This window comes from Salmo salar, chromosome 29, assembly GCF_965601325.2.
Source record: "Salmo salar chromosome 29, fSalSal1, whole genome shotgun sequence".
NCBI classification, from domain to species: domain Eukaryota; kingdom Metazoa; phylum Chordata; class Actinopteri; order Salmoniformes; family Salmonidae; genus Salmo; species Salmo salar.
Genome location: NC_138319.1, coordinates 21,292,026 through 21,307,076, shown reverse-complemented (window position 1 = coordinate 21,307,076; position 15,051 = coordinate 21,292,026). Strand labels below are relative to the sequence as shown.

Genomic DNA, 15,051 nt, shown 5'->3' with positions numbered 1-15,051 from the left:
CTTTAAATGTGTGGTCAATCAATGATATTACAGTGGGATAGCCTTGTAGTTTGCTACACTGATGTATTTGAGGAATAGGCTGTGAGGGGACAATAGGGGGCAGTAGAGGACCATGAACAAGTCAGTCACCAACTCAACAGTAGAGCTCTACTCTGGACTATGACCTCATCCCTCTCTCCTGGATTGAAGTCATTGTGCCTAGCTGGCAGAATAATCATATCTGATGTCATGGCTGAATTACTCAATACAATTAACTGTTGGTTAGAAGGAGAGGGAGTTGTGCAGCCTGTATCACGGAGTCACAGCACATCTGTAGCCTCAGGTTGCAATATGCAAGAGGCAGAGGTCAATGCTGTGGTACATGGGGTAATGGTGACCTCAGCCTGTGTCTCTGCTGAATGCAGACCAGGGGGACAGAATAGGGGACTGAGTGTCCATGTTTGGGGAGAGAAGGCATGGCTGCTGGGCCAGACGTTTCATGTTCTAGCTCTGAACTAAGAAAACGGACATTACCAGTGTAAACCCTTAGTCAAGATAATTATTGGTTCCTTTATTTTATTACTTGTTTTTTTTAGATAATTTACCATTTACTTTCCATATTCAAAAGGTGTTGGGTTAAATGTGGAAGACCCATTTCAGTTGAATGCATTCCGTTCTGCACTGTGCAAAATACCTACTGACCAGTACCCACAACATCAATGATCAACTCTGCCGTTGTCACTTCAGAGGGCAGGGCACTGAAATGTCTTGACATTGGAAAACAATATGTCCATCTGCTGGGTTGTTGGTGTGGTATCTAGGTGATAGGTTTGTTGTGAAACCCTGGTACGTCGCATGGGCCAGTCAGCATGGGTGTTAGTCCCCATCACTGTACTGGGGACAGAACACACACATGCGTATAAGAATTATCAGGGCGAACAGTTTAACGCTTTTTTTTCATGCTTACAATGTGACACCACACTGCCAATGTTCCATTAATCGATCAAGGCTCACTGCCAGAGAGATGGGGAGGCAGTGAGACAAGCTGATCGGAACAATGAGTTAGGGTCAAAATAGTTACAAGAGGTCAGCCAAAGTCACTGCATATATAACAAATGAGCTATGCTTAAAAAAGAAAAGGCCATTTTGAGATGTGTGGTAACATGCCCTTTTGACCCTACAGAAAGAGTTGGCTCTTAAGCTCATCAATTTGGTATGTAAATAGGATCACTAGACGTTCACACACACCAGGGAAATCATTTTGAACATTCTTTAAGTGCAGACTTTGTATTTTGTTGCAAGCTTTGACCTACAAGACAATCACCTTGAAACACTGACCGATACATTGGCAGAGGTATGATTCATAAAGTACTACTTAAGTCATTTTTGGAGGGTATCTGTACTTAACTATTCATATTTTTAACATACTTCACTACATTCCTATAGAAAATAATGTACTTTTTACTCCATAAATTTTCCCTGACACCCAAAAGTATTTTTACATTTTGAATGCTTAGCAGGACAGGAAAATGGCCCAATTCACACACTTAAAGAGAACATCCATGGGCATCCCTACTGCCTCTGATGTGGTGGACTCATTAAACACAAATGCTTCATTTAAAAATTGTGTTGTAGTGGGCTATCTGTAAATTTAATATATAATTTTGCAGTCTGGTTCTCTTAATATAAGCAATTTGAAATGATTTATACTTTTACTACTTAAGTATTTTGGCAATTACATTTACTTTTGATACTTAAGTATAAGTACTTAAGTATATTTAAAACCAAATACTTTTAGACTAGTATTTTACTGGGTGACATTCATTTTTGAGTAATTTCCTATTAAGGTATCTACTTTTACTCAAGTATGAAGGTGAGGGAACTCTTGGGATAATCGCTGGCAAAAGCAACAGTGCAATTAAACATGGATCAGTCACTTGGATGTTGAATCAGACGTCCTCCAGTGATTTAACGTTTATTGTTGAAAAGTGATATCCCAAGTATAAATACAGTAAAGTACACACACTAATGGGTAAAAAAAATATATGTTTTGAGCAAAATAATTGTTTTTAGATAACGGCAAATTTCAAGGAGTAGGTTTGATGGGAAGTAGTTTCTTCTCCAGCCTCCCCTTTGCTTGAGGAGCAATAGAGAACAAAAGAGGAAAGGGCCAGCCCCCCCCCCCCCCACTTGTGCTATGTCATGACTTATCTGGACCACCTATTGAGATGTGCCTTTTGTTAAGTAAATCAGATGTTAAATGAGGTGAAAAGTAGACTGGAGTGCCTCTACGTAGACTCTATAGACTTAGGTTTGTCCAGCTATTGCCGGTAATATGCACATGCCAGATGGGTTTGAGTAGGTGATGTAACTAGTAGTTACTGATTGTGGGCTGAAAGAACTGTTGATAGAATGAAAGAATAATTATAAATGGGAATATTTGTTAAGATTTGATTGCTGAACCCAGCAGAAGCTGTTAAGCAAGTGTACCTGCCTGAAAGCATATGATGCCAAATGTGTCAGATTTAAATAAAATACTAATAAAAAAATGCTGCCTTTTCATAATGAGTAAATATAAAATCCTGTAGTTTGGGAATAAAGAAAGAACTGGAGATACTATGCAACACACACCACACTGGAGTTCAGATGAGTGCATTGTGGCCGATTTGCCCCGATTCACAAAACCACCTTACTAAGCACGATGGGGAGCTCTCTGAATAATGGACAGCTGAGAGAGAAACAATGGAACCGGAAAGGGGGGATTGAACGATGAGTGAGGGGAAAGAACACTGCATGACACTGACAAGTCTGCAAAAAAGGCATTTATAATGAGTTCAGTTCATTGCTTCATACTCAATACTAGCCCAGCCAGAAGTTAATCAAATTTGTGGCAAAAGGGGGACAGCAGCAAATAGATAAGATACTCTTAGGTACAACAAGGGTAACAAGTGACCAAAAAAAAAAAAAAAAAAGACAGGTGACGCACACAAAATCTAAATTAAAATAATAAAAACAGGCAATATAAATAAAAAAAGTTAATACTGGGAACAACCTCTGAAAAATTATAATACTACTAATAGTAGAATGGTTCAAGTGCCGGAGTTTGGCAAATTTGAATGACCCAACTACTGTCCCATTTGTCATCTGTAGTAAAAAATAAAAAATAAATTTCACTGGCTTTCACTGGAGAATAGAATAGTTGCTTGGTGTGGTGTGTTACGATTGGCTGACGGCTGCAGTCAGCTTCATCTTCTGCTCGGCAGGAAGTGACCTCACGGCACCCTCAAATTTCTGGGAGTGGCGCTGAGCGACGTCTCGGAGCAGCATGACCAGGGTGTTCTGGGTTTCTGGATGACCAACATTGTCATAACGTTTTATATCTACATACGACAACTTAGGTACACGAAGAGGAAAGGAAACCCATCACGATATAAGGTTCTCTTACCTGGATCAAGGTCCTTCGTTCCCAGGACGTGGCTCGAAGCAGATACTATTGGCTTAATTTGACTCACCACCTAATGAGACAACACTTATTATTAGTAAAATACAGATGAGTATTTGACATAGTTACTAGCCAACATTGTGGAATTACACATTCAGAGATCAATTCTAGATCTGTGTGTATTTCAATGGAAATGGACAATAAAGTATCATATGATGTGATCAGTTTAAGAAAGCCAAACAGGCTAAATAAATGAGTGGGAACATACCATTGCAGGGTTCTGTGAGTAGAGCATGGCCAAGCAGCTGTACACAGTCTTGTTCTCCTCCAGGTCCTCCTTCAGAGGGAGGCAGGCCAGGAGGGCCGGGAACACCTAGGACAGAGATAAGAGTTCTCCATGTCAGCATCACTGAGGACACTCAACTCTTCAACTCGTGCGGCTGTGTACGTCAATAAGCCTGTGGCAAACTCACATTGTAAATCTAATATACAGCATTTGGGTCCCAGATATACAGCATTTGGGTCCCACAGGTCCCAGATATTCTCAGAGCAACTTAAAGTTCAGTCAGAACAACTCAAAGTTCCACACAAATCTTCCAGAGTCATGCAAACACCTCGAGTTAGGCATTGGCCCGGCATAAAATCCCATACATGAAAATGCAGACAGTACCTGTTCCAGAGGGACACCCTCCATGTGGCTCATGATCATCCTGCAGAGGGCAGCACACAGATTGTCAATCACCCTCCTGTCCTGTTCTTTGGACAGCAGGTTGGAGAAGAGGGACAGCATCATGGGGTAGTCTCTGGGAGGGACAGGAGTTGAGGAAAACACCCTAGGCTGCTGGACAGGCCAGTACTACAGTAATAGAATCTAAATCACATGGTCAGTGCTGGTCAATGTACCTAGCTACTCATGTGAACTATAACAGTGAGTTAAAAGAGATTCTCCAGTACGTTTGTATACTTTTTAGCCAGTAGTGCTTAGTCGCCGAAGTACCGGAGCATGTCTTTAACAATGCTCAAACACAATCACATACACCCACATAGAAAAACACACACACACACACAATTGAGAGGGATACTGAGCGACAAGTGGTCCAGCAGCCTGGGCCAGAGCTCCCAGTCCAAACACGCTGTTGTTGCGAACCTCGTTGTCACTGTCTCTCACCCCGGCCACCAGCACAGGCAGCAGCCGATTGGACAGTTTACCAGCACAGGCCCTTCCCCCGGACACACTGACCAGGGATTGCAGGATCTCTCCGAGCGTGCCCACGGAGAAGGAACGGTCAGCCACCGTGCACGACGATTTCTGAGGAACAAATCCATCCTCATTCAATACACATCGAACTAAAGGTTTATCCTTCAGTATGCCTCTGTACTTAACGCTGACATTTTTTACAAAATAAAAACAACTTTCGTTGAGAAAATTGTAGAATTTCAACACAAAATGAATTAGGAATTAGGTCTATTAATTTCTATATTGATAGATTGTCAACTGGAGTAAATGACTTGGGTTATTTGAACCCAGTGCTAACGGTCTAGTGGATGGTTGACTCACAGCCTTGTTCATGATGAGGGGCAGCAGCTCGTTGAGATGGGGCTGGAAGGTGTCCGCTGGTACGGCTGAGGCCAGCAGAGGGATCCCCTCACCTGCAAACTCCTGGAGCATGGCATCATACTCCGCCTACAACACACAACATGGTCATATCATTTGCACCATACACTTGGAAGACATCCGATCCTGCCAGTGCTGGAGAGTGTGACGAAAGAGAGAGGAAACCCCACCTGCTGCTCGTCATCATCTGCCTCATCTCCTCCTCCGTCCTGACAGACAGTCTGTAGACACAGGGTAAGGGGAGGGTCAAAGGATTATCACATTCTTTTCCTATTATGCTACGATGCCCTTTAACCCCTTACATTTGTGGGAATTGGCCTATATGGATAGAGCCAAATTGAAAGGTTTTAAAACAGAAGAACTGTAAAAAGCATGACCATGGTAGCAAGTGAAAGAAAACACTTGGTCCGATATATTACGGGGAAATTATCATAACAAAAAGTGAGGACAACAGTTCACCTGACACAAGTCGACGTAAACATGACATGTTTGATTTTATGTGCATTTTACATTTACTGTACTTTTCACAGCATTTGTCAATAACAAAGTCTAAAAAATACTCTGGGTACATTCAGTAACATAAGAATATCCATTGACATTTTGGAGTAGGTGCAAGAAAAGAAAAAAACTATTCCCAGGGTTTGAGTGAGAGGTCCAACTGGTGTCTCCAACTGTGCACAGTTCATAAGTCAGTTCAAAGCACTTATGACTTAAAAATGATTTTGCCTTGTAAAAAATCTTAGTGGCTGGTAGATTTTTAAATAGTACATTTTAGGCACTGTATGCAATCCAAATACATTCCATTATAAATTGCGATCTGGGTCAGGTTGGCATAATTTTAAAGCTTATTCTACTGACAACATGACTAGCTAAGTTATACAACACGATCTTACAGTGTTAGGCTTACAAAAGGCACTTCAGACAAACAGATCGGACTCATGAGTGCATTCAAGTGCATGTTCTGCTGCAAATGTTCTTCACAATACGACAAACATAGGCTCATTGTGTTCAGGACAACCCAGGCTATAGCGCATGTCGTCCTTGTAACTGTGGATCAAACATGGCCAACGTAAATGTTGATCATGTAAACTCAATGTTCAAATATGGAAATGTGACGTGCACATTTGGACTCATAGGTGTGTGGTTTGCTTGTATGACATCGAAGCGATATTTATTATAATCCTCAACGTTTCATTTGTCAGAACACCGACTCCTCTCGATTTACAGCATTTCCCTCACTCAGACAACAAATGGGCAAAAGTATCCCTATTAGCGGAAGGGATGGGGGCATCTCTTGTCGCGTGCAGTGCTGACGTCATGTATAGCATGCTAATGTACAGCCACCGGGTTCCAATTTAGGCACTGATCAATTAATAAATTGTGCATTTTCAACCCGTATATGGGAAGACTGGGGCTGTGAGTGGAAAAAGCTACGTCCACACTAACACATATTCTGATATCAGATATCCTAAATGAATAAATGGGGGACATCCTGCCTGTGAAGAGCACTCAGGCTTGGTTTGTGTCAGCTCACCCTCTTCTTGAGCACATCTCGGATGGCCTGACTGATCTCCTGCAGGCGCCCAGGGCTCTGCAGCGCTTCCCCCTGGCAGGCCTTCAGCACGGCGTTCATGGCCTCCAGCACACCCATCACCACCTGGCGCTCACGCTCACCGCGCACCGCCTCCAAGAAGCTGGGAAGCACCACCCCCAGCAGCTTCTGCATGGCTGAGGGAAGGAAGCTTAATTGTATTTTTTTTTAGACAGGCCTGGCTAATTCCCAGAATGAATGTCTTAACTATTATCTCATTTGATACGTTTAATAATTCTCTTAGAAAAACTCTATAATAGCGCCACATAAGATGCTTCAGAAATTCAAAGAGCCAAGGCTCTGATGAGGTAGAGGTCGAGCGAGTTACCCTGGTGGTTGGCCTCAGTGGGATTCTCCTGCCACACTTTGTGTTGAGCTCGGCAGAACTGGCCCATGGCCCCGAAGGCAGCCCTGCGTACGTCCTCGTGGGGGAACTGAGGGGAGGACAGGAACGCATGGTCAGAGATAGTCAACGCTGACCAACATACAAACTACCCATTACAGAGGGAGAGGAGGATGGATGAGCTGTGCTACATTACTTACATCACGCAGCTCATAGACCTGCTGAAAGCTGGACTCCAGGAAGGGCTGGAAGGCAGCACTGAATGGGTGAAAAGGATAAGGAGACATCAGTGACTGTAGGGACAACACATTTCCATTTGCATACTGGAAGACAGCGGAAGTTAAATGAGGAAAAGTTGCTGCGAAGTGAGATGATTGTATCGACAGATTTTCAAGGACTCTAGGCATAGAGGGGCCAACCGGAGAAGTGGCTAGCTGCAGATACCATGCAACGCGGAATGAACATAGAACTCAGATGGTCTGTGACATGCAACACTCAAAATCTCTCTTTGCTCTTGAGTCTTTACCCAGTGTTGAAGGCAATCTCTCCCAGAGCATCACAGGCGTCCTCCTTCTCGTCAATGTAGGCGTTTTCCACACTGAACCTGGGGAATGGAGAGAGCACAGAGATTAAAATGGAGAAGGACAGAGGGAATCACCTCCATCTAGTTCTTTAGGCACAAGCCTGACAAACAAAATGGCTTCCATTTGTTTCAATTGACTACTTTTATGTCAGCTGCTTTGAAGTTTGCATTGTGTCTTTACTCCTGCCCCACAAAAAAAAACACAGCAAAGGTCATAAAATGAAAGATAATCAGATGAGAAACGTACCCGGCTGTGTCTGGGTCCGCGGTGTCGGCCCCCTCGTCATCCAAAATGGCATCTCCCTCGGTGTCGTCATCATCATCGTCGTCGTCCAGCAGGACAAAAGTCTTGTCCTCCTCAAGGTGAGCCTAAGGATGAAAAGGATATTTTTTTAAACTACGGAAACTATATTTTTTGCAATTTCTCAATGGTGTAAGAGAATAGAATAGAGTGTGAATAGGAGTTATAGCAGTGTCTGTCAGACTGACCGTGACTCCCTCTGTGGACTTGAGGGACAACAGCATGATGGTGGTGATAGCTGTGAGGTGGGGACTCAGACAGTCTGGACTCACTGTGGACACGGCCGAGAACAGGCTGTACCTGTACACAGAAAGAGACAGAGAAGGATCGAGGGGGGAGAAGCACATGGGTTCAATACAAAGTCATCAAAAAGTCAGAAAACAGTCATGCACTCTGAACGCCAAACCCAACAGGCTGGCAGGACTTCTATTAGAGTGAGAGCATCTCAGACACACACTACATACGTGCAGCGCCGCAGGTCGGGGTCGTCGATGGCATTGGTGAGGTTGAGTCCCAGCTGAACACACTCTGCAGCCAGGGGGCTGAACACATCCTTGCCTATGGTGCGGGCCAGCACTGACAGAGTATCTGACAGAACAAAGGAAACCCCATTCGTCATCCATACGTGACTCGGGTTAAAAGAATCTCTATGACGCAAGACAGATCAGCCCTAAACTGTCAATAGCATGGACTATAAGTGTCTGCTGGATGACCACATCAAACAGACTAAGGCTTAGAGATAGTTAGCCTACCCAGAGCCTGTGTTTGCAGAGCCCTCATCTCATCCCTTGTGTCAGTGAGGAAGCCCTTCAGACTCTCAATGACAGGTGGGAAGTAAGGAACTAGCTTCTCTTTGGCTGCATTGGCTGAAAGGAAGAGAAGGGATACAGTTAATACAGTTACAGTGATACACATTCCAGTCTTTTAAAACGTCTAAAATAGACCCGATGCATCTCAATAGTCTCAAGTGGCCTCCTCTCCTTGTGTCCTTTCCATCTGCCCTGATCTGAAAGATGTTTTCAAAGCAACGGACTTACTTTTGACTTTAGCAGTCCTTTCAGATAAGTGTGGACGAAGGAAGACTCAAGCGGAAGCCATTCCAAATGATTGAGCTGTAACATGCTCTGTTGAAAGGCTCAATCCTAAATGGACTTTTGCAGTGTTACCTATAGCTCCTATGGCACTGACAGCCAGCTCTTTGAGCTTCAGGTTCTCTGCGTTGGTGAGGGCAGACAACATGGTCTCCATCAGGGTGGGCAGGTAGGGCTCAATCTCCGAACCTGATAGGGGATGGAACAGTTCATGAAAAACATCAGCACAGTACAGAGGGGGTTAAAAAGATTATTTCCCCCAAATGACATATTCAAATCTTATATTATCAGTACCTTAAAAGTAGTCTAGGGGCAAGATTAGAGAGCAAGAGAGTCAGAGGCTCAACATTTGTTTACCTAGCAACAGCTTAGCATTTTGGCATCCTCCAATTAGTATAGAATAGAACTAAAACAGACTTGGGTTGAATATTGGAATGCATTTGGAAATACACTTCCAAGTATTTAAAAAAAACTCAAATACACTCCCATACATTTAACCCAGGTATTTGAAAATAGTGTTTGTATTGGAAAATACTTTAACACAATTTGAAATGCTATTTGCAAAAAAAATTAAGTAATTCAAATACTAAAATAAAAGTACTTGTTTTGGGCTGTGTATTTCAATACACAGAAAAAGTATTTTAAATAACAAATACACGTTTCTGAACCCAATTATTATTATTTTTATTTTTTTAACCTTTATTTAACTAGGCAATTCTTATTTTCAATGACGGCCTAGGAACAGTGGGTTAACTGCCTTGTTCAGGGGCAGAACGACAGATTCGTACCTTGTCAGCTCGGGGATTCGATTTTGCAACCTTTCGGTTACTAGTCCACTAGGCTATGCTGCCGCCCCAAATAATAGCAAGACAGTTGGGTATGGATCAGGATAAAGGTGAATGGGAGGATCCTCACCCAGGTTTTCCATGAAGTTCTCCAGGGCGTAGAAGGCCTTGGTGATGTGTCCGATCTTGGCCTGGTTCAGAGCCGACATGTAGCCCAGCAAAAGTGGCATCAGCTCGGCACAGTACTTACTGACCTCGGGCTGCAGGTGCTCTGAGAACTGTCCCAGGGCAAAGAGGCCGGCGCTGCGGACTACCTGGTTATTGTCTGACAGACTCTGGCACACCGTCTGCAGCATGGAGGACAGCAACCTGACACACAGAGGAACAGATGGACAGTGGGATTAGCAGGAAAAAGACAATGGTTCCATTTGAATGAGAGAAAAATAAGAGAGAAAAACATTGCTCTGGATTATTTCAGCTCCAAAACACACTAAAGGACTGGACATTGGCAAATGAAACAAATTAAATTAACTGTTTTTTGGACAGGGAGCCACTGAATAAGAGAAAGCAGCATTGACTCACTTAGTCCGTATGTGGTCGGCACAGCCCTCAGCCAGCACTGCCATACACATCAAGCCTGCCTTCCTCTCATAGGGGTTCTCACTGGCCAGGCACACCTGGGTCAGTGGCATCTGATGGATATGCCATGGGTCAGACATACATACATACATAATAAAACTATTTGTGCTTTATGCATGGAAATATGTGTACAACTCCGTATGACTGCAAGTTATAAACAATGCAGCTACTAATACAATGATGGCTACATACTGCTGCAGCACAGAGATAACTTCATGAAGTGTCTGACTGAAAGGCAAATTATAACATTCATATAAAGCAAGTGAGTGTGTTTACTAACCAGCTGCTGGAATAGTTTCTCAGGGGGCATGTGAAGAGCCATGGTGTCAATAACCTGCAGACGAAGAGAGATTATATTTTAGGCACAAAAAAAAAAAATACACCCCTTCTGTTCTTTGCATGTGGTTATTTCTCAAGGGAAGTTGACCTGAGCAGCAAAGTGTTTAGGACTTTCGTTGTCGGTGTCGCCCTCGTCGCCATTCTCCTCATCCTCTGGGTCCTCCTCCCCAGGTGGGGGCGCTGCACTCAGCACAGGGAACACTGTCTGCAGGATGGGATTCAGCAGCTTCTGCTTTAGCACCGTCTGCAGGAGGCAGAGAGCACAGCATACATCACTGACAAGCTCCACATATTTTAACTGACAAAAAGGATAAAAGGACACAGTGCTCGGGGTGCATCTCCATAGTCTAAAGCATCCATTTATAACTGGGCAACTTTACCTTGCTCTTGAGTCGGATGAGAAAAGCGATGCAGGACAGAGCCTTTACACGCAGGGAGTCAGTCAGGGTGGTGTCTGCACTGACCTGAGACGAACATACACACATTTCACCGTCAACAAGACAACCCATCACATTTCCTTCAATGTAAGCAAAAAGTCATTACAAATATAATTACAAGAAGCTCTGTTCTCACCTCCAAGCAGAAATGGACAATTTCAGCAATGTGTGGCACAATGATTGACACCTCACTCTCCATAAGCTCATCAAACACCTCCATGGCATCACTGGCCTGACCCTGGTCAGAAACAATCCAATCAAGGGACAATAGTGTTTGAAGCTCCATTTAATAGTAATCCCAGAAGACTGATGCAATCATCAGTGCAATACAGCAGTGGTGCTAGTGGGGGCTGACATATTGAAGTACACCCTACCTGGTCTGCCTTGATTAGGTGTTTGAGCGCAATGATCAGTCTTGGGATGAGGGAGCGCATGAGGTTCTGAAAGACACAGGAGATTTCATTTCAGCACAGCAATGAAGGATGATGGTAGACTACATTTCTGTTCACTCCAAAAAGGCATAAAATAGATTGATTGTGGCCTCATTGATTGTGGCCTCACCATCTCCTCTGTGCCAGTGTAGGCAGTCATAGCAGTGAGGGTGAGGATGCAGTAGTACATAGCTGTGGGGTTGTCCAGGTCTTGCAGCACGGTGCCAAACAGCTGCAGCAGTTGGCGGTAATGGGGCTTGAAGGGCTCTGGGTTGGACTCCACCACTTTGCTGAGCAAGAGTAGACCCACCTGAGAGAGACAGGGGTATTTTAGTGATTGGCTTAGGGTACCTAAGATGCATAGAATGTATTCAAAATATATTGATCTATGCATATTCTGACCAATCAGTGAGCAACCATCAAGAGCTCAAATCAAAGCCACATACTGCAAAACCTCTCTTTGTTCATGTACAACAAATACATGACTGTGTTTTAGTTCTGTCTATAGAAGCTGATACCTGTCTGTCCGTTGGGTTGTTGCTCTTGGTGGACTGGTTGAGGAGTGTGAATAGAGCAGGCCAGCGGTCTGGCGTCTCGTGTTTGACCATCACTGCACTGAGCTGTGAGAGGGAGTGGCGCACTGTGTGTCTGGAAACAGAGGAGGGTTATTGTCAAGTTCAGATTGAACAAGTTTAATTGGTGTGTTGGATGGGTTAGTGGTTATGGTCAGATAGGTTGTAGCTATACATCTGTATTATAACCCATTGATATTCTAGTAGGATATGCCTAGTTTTCCACCTCAAAAGCTATGTGACTGTTTTTATGTAAAGGACAATAGATACTTACTCCGTCTCCTGCTGAAAAGCTTGTAGTACCACTGCTTTCAGACTAAGAAGCAAGAAAGAAAAAAGAAAAAAATACAATGGAAACGTATAACAAATAAAGCTCAGTGGGAATTCATTCAACAGTCCAATACAGAAGACTTAGAAATGGCTGATTGTGGGGGAATTAGACAAAGGGCAGCCAACCTCTCTCTGTGATCAAGGCTAATCTTCTTCCAATGCTTCTTTACTCTCATCCGCAACATCACTGCAGCTGACTGGCGGATCTGAAAGGAGGGTAGAAAAACAATGAATGCACTGATGAGAGCCGGCGATAAGCCGTACAAATAGAACACATACAACCGAGTAGGGCATGCAAACCCCTGGGTTACACATACCTTCAGAAAGTATTCACAACCCTTGACTTTTTCCACATTTTGTTGTGTTATACATTTTAAATTCATGCTCTAACATTTAAATAAATAAAAATTCACTGGCCTACACACAATACCACATAATGTCAAAGTAGAACACGTTTTTACAAATTAATTAAGAAAATAAGTATTCAACCCCTTTGTTATGGCAAGCCTAAATAGGTTCAGTAGTAAAAATGTGCTTAACAAGTCACATAATAAGTTGCATGGACTCACTGTGTTCAATGACTACCTCATCTCTGTATCCTACACATACAATTTCACACAGATTCAACCACAAAGATCGGGGAGGTTTTCCAATGCTTCGCAAAGAAGGGCACCTATTGAGCATGGAGAAGTTGTGAATCACACTTTAGAGTTATTAATTACACTTACAACCAGTCACTACAAAGACACAGGCGTCATTCCTAGCTCAGTTGCCGGAGAGGAAGGAACCCGCTCAGATTTTTCACCATGAAGCAAATGGTGACTTTAACAGTTAAGAGTTTAATGACTGTGATAGCAGATAACTTAGGATGGGTCAACAACATTGCAGTTACTCCACAATACTAACCTAATTGACAGAGTGAAAAGGAAGCCTCTACATAATAAAATAATCCAAAATATGCATCCTGTTTGCAACAAGGCACTAAAGTAATATATAAAAAATAAAATAACTTTTGTTCTAAATACAAAGTGTTATGTCTGGGGCAAATCGAAAGAGTACCTCGTCCCACACTAAAACTTAAGACATTGATACCACTCTCCATATTTCCAAGCATAGTGGTGGATCTGAAAATGGTTGTCTAGCAATGATCAACAACCAATTTGACAGAGCTTCAATAATTTTTTTAAGAATAATGGGCAAATGTTACACACTCCAGGTGTGGAAAGCTCTCAGACTTATGCAGAAAGACTCACAGCTGTAATCGCTGACAAAGGTGCTTCTACAAAGTATTGACTCAGGGGTGTGAATACTTACGTTCATTTGATATTTCTGTATTTGATTTTCAATACATTTGCTAACATTTATAAAAACATGTTTCACTTTGTCATTATATGTTATTGTGTGTAGATTGGTGAGAAAAATAATATATTCACAAAATCTATTCTGTTTTGAATTCAGGCTTTAACAATAAAATGCTAAATAAGTCAAGGGGGTATGAATACTTTCTCAAGACACTATCTATCACACTGATGATAGGTGTTTGTCTAACTAATATGTAACCTAGTTACATACCTGTGGGTTCTGGGACCCAGTCATGACAGCACACAACGCTGGGATTATGGCTGGGTCTTTAAAAGCCAGCTTCAACTGGGCGGTGGCCTGTACGGGGGAGAAAAATATGTTGGACATGGTAAATACTGACTGGAATAAAGAAAGTTAGCCAGGCAGGCGGCTTAAACGTTAGCGAACTGTCACGTTTATGAAGTGACTAAGATTGCGTTTGAATTCTGTCAGTTAGCCACACTGGTTCGTGATGTGACATAATTTGCCTAGCAACAGGTGTCCATTTTGATTAACAGTTAGCTTAGTTAGTTAGCTAGCTAACGTTAGTTACCGGTGCTTGTTATCAAAGCATGTCAGGGTAAATCCCACATTTATAGGTTCAGTAAGGAATTATTACCTGCTGAATAATCGCATTGTCAGGCTGCGTGAGTTGTAAGAGAATCTGTTCTAGTTCCCCAGACATCTTGGCTCTTCCGAAAATCGGTGTTTCTGAGAGTTGATGGTATTATTCAAAATGATGTGCTAAAAGTTGGCCCTTCACAGGGCAAAACAGTGAACTAACTTGACTAATGTGATAAATTCTCTAGCTAGTTAGCGCATCAAAATATGTATGGTTAATTTTTTTTACACCGGTTTAGTAACCCAAATCGGCGGCGGTTGAGATTTGAGTGTCGCTCCAAGTCTGGTTCGTTCCATCAAGTCACCACGCGGGACAGAACCACAGACATTAAAACCAAGGACAGAACCCTGGGAGTTCCACGTGAACCGCGTTGTTAAAGGGACCACATTGAAATACACATAACACATGCTGCACAAATGTACAGCGCCTGCTTTTGGACGGAGGGTAAACCATGATCAGTTATTGTTAGTGAGCGAACAGCATAAACTACTATTTGCATGACCAATTCTGAACGTTTTGAAGTTGCAAAAACGTTGTTGTAGTTGAAAATGTCTCAATTGACATGCATAGTAGTATAGGTGACAATTTGCACCTTCTTTAGGCAACAAAA

General features: G+C 42.8%; 1 protein-coding gene across 1 annotated transcript; it reads right to left on the bottom strand.

Moving 5' to 3' along the window:
- Positions 1 to 2,786: 2,786 nt before the first annotated feature.
- Positions 2,787 to 14,795, bottom strand: LOC106590255 (importin-4). The gene is made up of 29 exons (XM_014181064.3): positions 14,439 to 14,795; positions 14,051 to 14,137; positions 12,605 to 12,684; positions 12,423 to 12,464; positions 12,095 to 12,224; positions 11,707 to 11,886; positions 11,520 to 11,585; positions 11,282 to 11,383; positions 11,089 to 11,172; positions 10,797 to 10,952; positions 10,650 to 10,703; positions 10,313 to 10,422; positions 9,861 to 10,099; positions 9,021 to 9,134; positions 8,607 to 8,720; positions 8,319 to 8,442; positions 8,043 to 8,154; positions 7,801 to 7,922; positions 7,497 to 7,574; positions 7,171 to 7,228; positions 6,956 to 7,061; positions 6,571 to 6,764; positions 5,207 to 5,257; positions 4,980 to 5,105; positions 4,504 to 4,730; positions 4,092 to 4,224; positions 3,690 to 3,794; positions 3,425 to 3,494; positions 2,787 to 3,326 (listed from the first exon to the last, which is right to left on the bottom strand). The coding sequence occupies exons 1-29, from the start codon at positions 14,502 to 14,504 to the stop codon at positions 3,196 to 3,198; spliced, it is 3,261 nt and encodes a 1,086-aa protein (XP_014036539.2). The 5' UTR covers positions 14,505 to 14,795; the 3' UTR covers positions 2,787 to 3,195.
- Positions 14,796 to 15,051: the final 256 nt, after the last annotated feature.